This window comes from Temnothorax curvispinosus, unplaced genomic scaffold, assembly GCF_003070985.1.
Source record: "Temnothorax curvispinosus isolate PA1 unplaced genomic scaffold, ASM307098v1 QBEX01002360.1, whole genome shotgun sequence".
Classification (NCBI taxonomy): domain Eukaryota; kingdom Metazoa; phylum Arthropoda; class Insecta; order Hymenoptera; family Formicidae; genus Temnothorax; species Temnothorax curvispinosus.
The window spans coordinates 1,219-4,364 of record NW_020212140.1 but is presented as its reverse complement, the minus strand read 5'-3'; the positions used below and the strand labels follow the sequence as shown (position 1 = coordinate 4,364).

Here is a 3,146-nt window from a genome sequence, read left to right as displayed (position 1 = left end):
AAAAATAATTCTTGATATTGTAGATTGTGAAATTTGTATCACGTCTCCCATAACAAGCTGTAAAAATAAATGGTGAGTGAATCTATACCGCTATGTGAATTACATAAATAAGTAAAGACTCGCCAAATACGGCAGTGCAAAAATAAAATTTTTCAATTAATTTGTACTATTCTTTTATATTTAAATATATATATACTTTTTTTCGTAAATTTTATTTTTGCAGCTCATACACACACACACACACACACACAACAGGATAAACTTACCTGAAAACTTGCTGTTGCGTAGAACCTAAAGCATATCAATAATTGTAAAACAGGACTTATTGGCAAACCGCGATTATTTATTTTGGCTAGTCCTTCCTCTACTAATGGTAAAATACCAAACATAATGGAATTCTTTAAAAATCGAAATTTTTTTTTGAATTCTCTTTCATTATAAAATTCAAATGAATTTTGTTTATCACGAATGTACCGTTTCGGTGCACGTAACTGTATTTCTTCGTCTTCTTCTTCTTCTCCATTAAAAAAATCAATATCTCGAATTTCAAGATTTGCTAAATCCATTATTAGTAAAAATAAAATATAAATGTATGTTCCACTTTCTTTCAAGCACTTGAGTTTGCTCTGATTATAGCTGCAAAAATTTTTCAAGTTAATAGTTAAGATTATGGCCTAGTTTACACCAATCACTTGATACGCGTATTAAATAGTAAGTAGCTAGTAGGTAAATAAGTCTGATTATTGGCTGATCAGTTCAAATATACTATTTGATACGCGTATCAAGAAATCGGTGTAAACTAGGCCAATATTAGATTGCAATAAAACATGCATTACATGTACCGTGCGTGATTATCAACTTACGTGAACAACAGGTGACAGGTGTAAATCCTGTTGTACGTGGAATATCCAAGATCTAAAGCGTGTAAAGCAGGCCTTGTCCTCACGCCGAACTCTCGCCGAGATCCTCGGTCCTCCGTAGTTCGACTTTCTTTCAAGCATTAGAGTTTGCTCTGATTATAGCTGTAAAAATTTTTCAAGTTAATAGTTAAGATAATATTAGATTGCAATCAAACATGCATTACATGTACCGTGCGTAATTATCAACTTACGTGAACAACAGGTGACAGGTGTAAATCCTGTTGTACGTGGAATATCCAAGATCTAAAGCGTGTGAAGCAGGCCTTGTCCTCACGCCGAACTCTGGCCGAGATCCTCGGTCCTCCGTAGTTCGACTTTCTTTCAAGCACTAGAGTTTGCTCTGATTATAGCTGTAAAAATTTTTCAAGTTAATAGTTAAGATAATATTAGATTGCAATCAAACATGCATTACATGTACCGTGCGTGATTATCAACTTACGTGAACAACAGGTGACAGGTGTAAATCCTGTTGTACGTGGAACATCCAAGGTCTAAAGCGTGTGAAGCAGGCCCTGTGTTCAGAATGATTTTCACCGGAAATCCTCGGTCCTTCGTATTACAATGTGCAAAAAAATGAAGGTGTCGAGCGGTAGTTGAGATTCTCGATCCTTCTACTTAGGTTATGGTGCAGATACAGAAATATGCAATGTTCCACTGAAATCCTCGGGCCTTCGTATCTTGTGCGAAAGAATGAGGGTGTCGAGCGGTAGTCGAGATTCTCGATCCTTCTCCTAAAAAATAGAAAAATAAAGTAATATAGGATTAATATGATTATTGCTGTAAGAGTATAACCTATAACCTCACGGACATTAATATCAAATAAATGATACATTATAATAATAAAGATATTATTTGTATTATACATAATAAAGATATCATTTATATTACAAATGATATTATTTATATCACTGATAAAAATATATTACACTTTCGTCTCACTTTACTAATAATAATCTTGAATTTGCTTTTGCTTAAGTCGTCTATGACCACGACTTGACGAAGATTGTCTTATTTAACAAAATATATGTCAAATAAGATAATCTTAAACGACTATAAATATTATAACTAATAAGATAATCTTCAGTCCCTACTTACAACGAATGAGATAAGTTTATGAATCATAATAAGATGCTTTGAAAGAAGATCGTCTTCGACAAGCTACGCTTTGAGATTTTTCTCAAGTATAGACTTGTTTTATGACTGTGAATCAAAGCGCCATCTTAAAACTGTACTTAAGAAGATCTTGAAAATAAGCCTTGACTATGAATGCGGGCCTTAATCAAGTCTGGAGTGAGGGATGTATTCCTAAGGATTGGAGAACTTCAATTATAGTCCTTCTATATAAGAGAGGAGAGGTAAATAAGGTTGGAAACTACAGGGGAATCTCTTTCCTGTGCTCAGCCTATAAAATATATGCGAAGATAATCAGAAGGTTGGAGAAGATTGTGGTACAAAAAGGTTTGCTGCCGGAGAGTCAAGCGGGATTTAGGAAAGGACGTTCAACGATGGATAACATTTTTGTATTGGATCATCTAACACACAGGGAGGATAAGGTTGGAAAGAAGGACAAGGTCTATGCGTTCTTTGTTGACTTGAAGGCGGCTTTTGATAATGTAGAGAGGTCAGCTGTGGAAGATTCTTAGGAAGATGGGAATTGAAGAAGAGCTTGTAAAGAAGATGGAAGAAATTTATGAAACTACGGAAGTTGCAGTTAGAACGAAGGATGGATTAACAGAAAAATTCAGGGTTACGAAAGGCGTGAGGCAAGACTGTGTTCTGAGTCCACTTTTATTCAACTTGTTTATAGCGGACATTAGGAATGTATTGAAGGATAGAGGAATCGGCGGAGTTAAACTAGGAAATGATAGAGTATGGTCGTTAGAATATGCGGACGATATGGTATTTTTAGCTAAAAATAGGGTTGCGATGTTAGATATGATGGATACAATTAAAAGATTTCTTAGGAAAAGGAAAATAGTATTGTGTACCGAAAAGACTAAGATGATGGTGTTCAATAAAAAAGGTAGGGAAAAATTTGAAAGGTGGAAATGGGATAATAAAGAAATTGAAAAAGTTAAACAGTTTAAATATTTGGGATTTATGTTCAGCAGGAATGAAAAATATGCAGAACATGTAAAAGATTTATGCAGAAAAGGGAGGATTGCGGTAAATAAAGTTTGGGGTTTGGGGGAAAGAATTTGTAGAAACGATTTTTGTAGAAGGTTG

At 34.5% G+C, this 3,146-nt stretch overlaps 1 protein-coding gene and 1 long non-coding RNA gene across 2 annotated transcripts; one reads left to right on the top strand and one right to left on the bottom strand.

Annotated features, from left to right (window-relative positions):
* LOC112468992 lies at positions 1 to 2,088 on the bottom strand. The gene is made up of 6 exons (XR_003042445.1): positions 2,016 to 2,088; positions 1,360 to 1,651; positions 1,112 to 1,270; positions 864 to 1,022; positions 267 to 636; positions 1 to 57 (listed from the first exon to the last, which is right to left on the bottom strand). It is a non-coding gene; the product is annotated as an uncharacterized LOC112468992 (long non-coding RNA).
* Positions 2,089 to 2,182: 94 nt separating this feature from the next.
* LOC112468991 lies at positions 2,183 to 2,563 on the top strand. Its single transcript, XM_025038434.1, has one exon. The coding sequence runs from the start codon at positions 2,183 to 2,185 to the stop codon at positions 2,561 to 2,563; it is 381 nt and encodes a 126-aa protein (XP_024894202.1).
* The last annotated feature ends 583 nt before the right edge of the window (positions 2,564 to 3,146 follow it).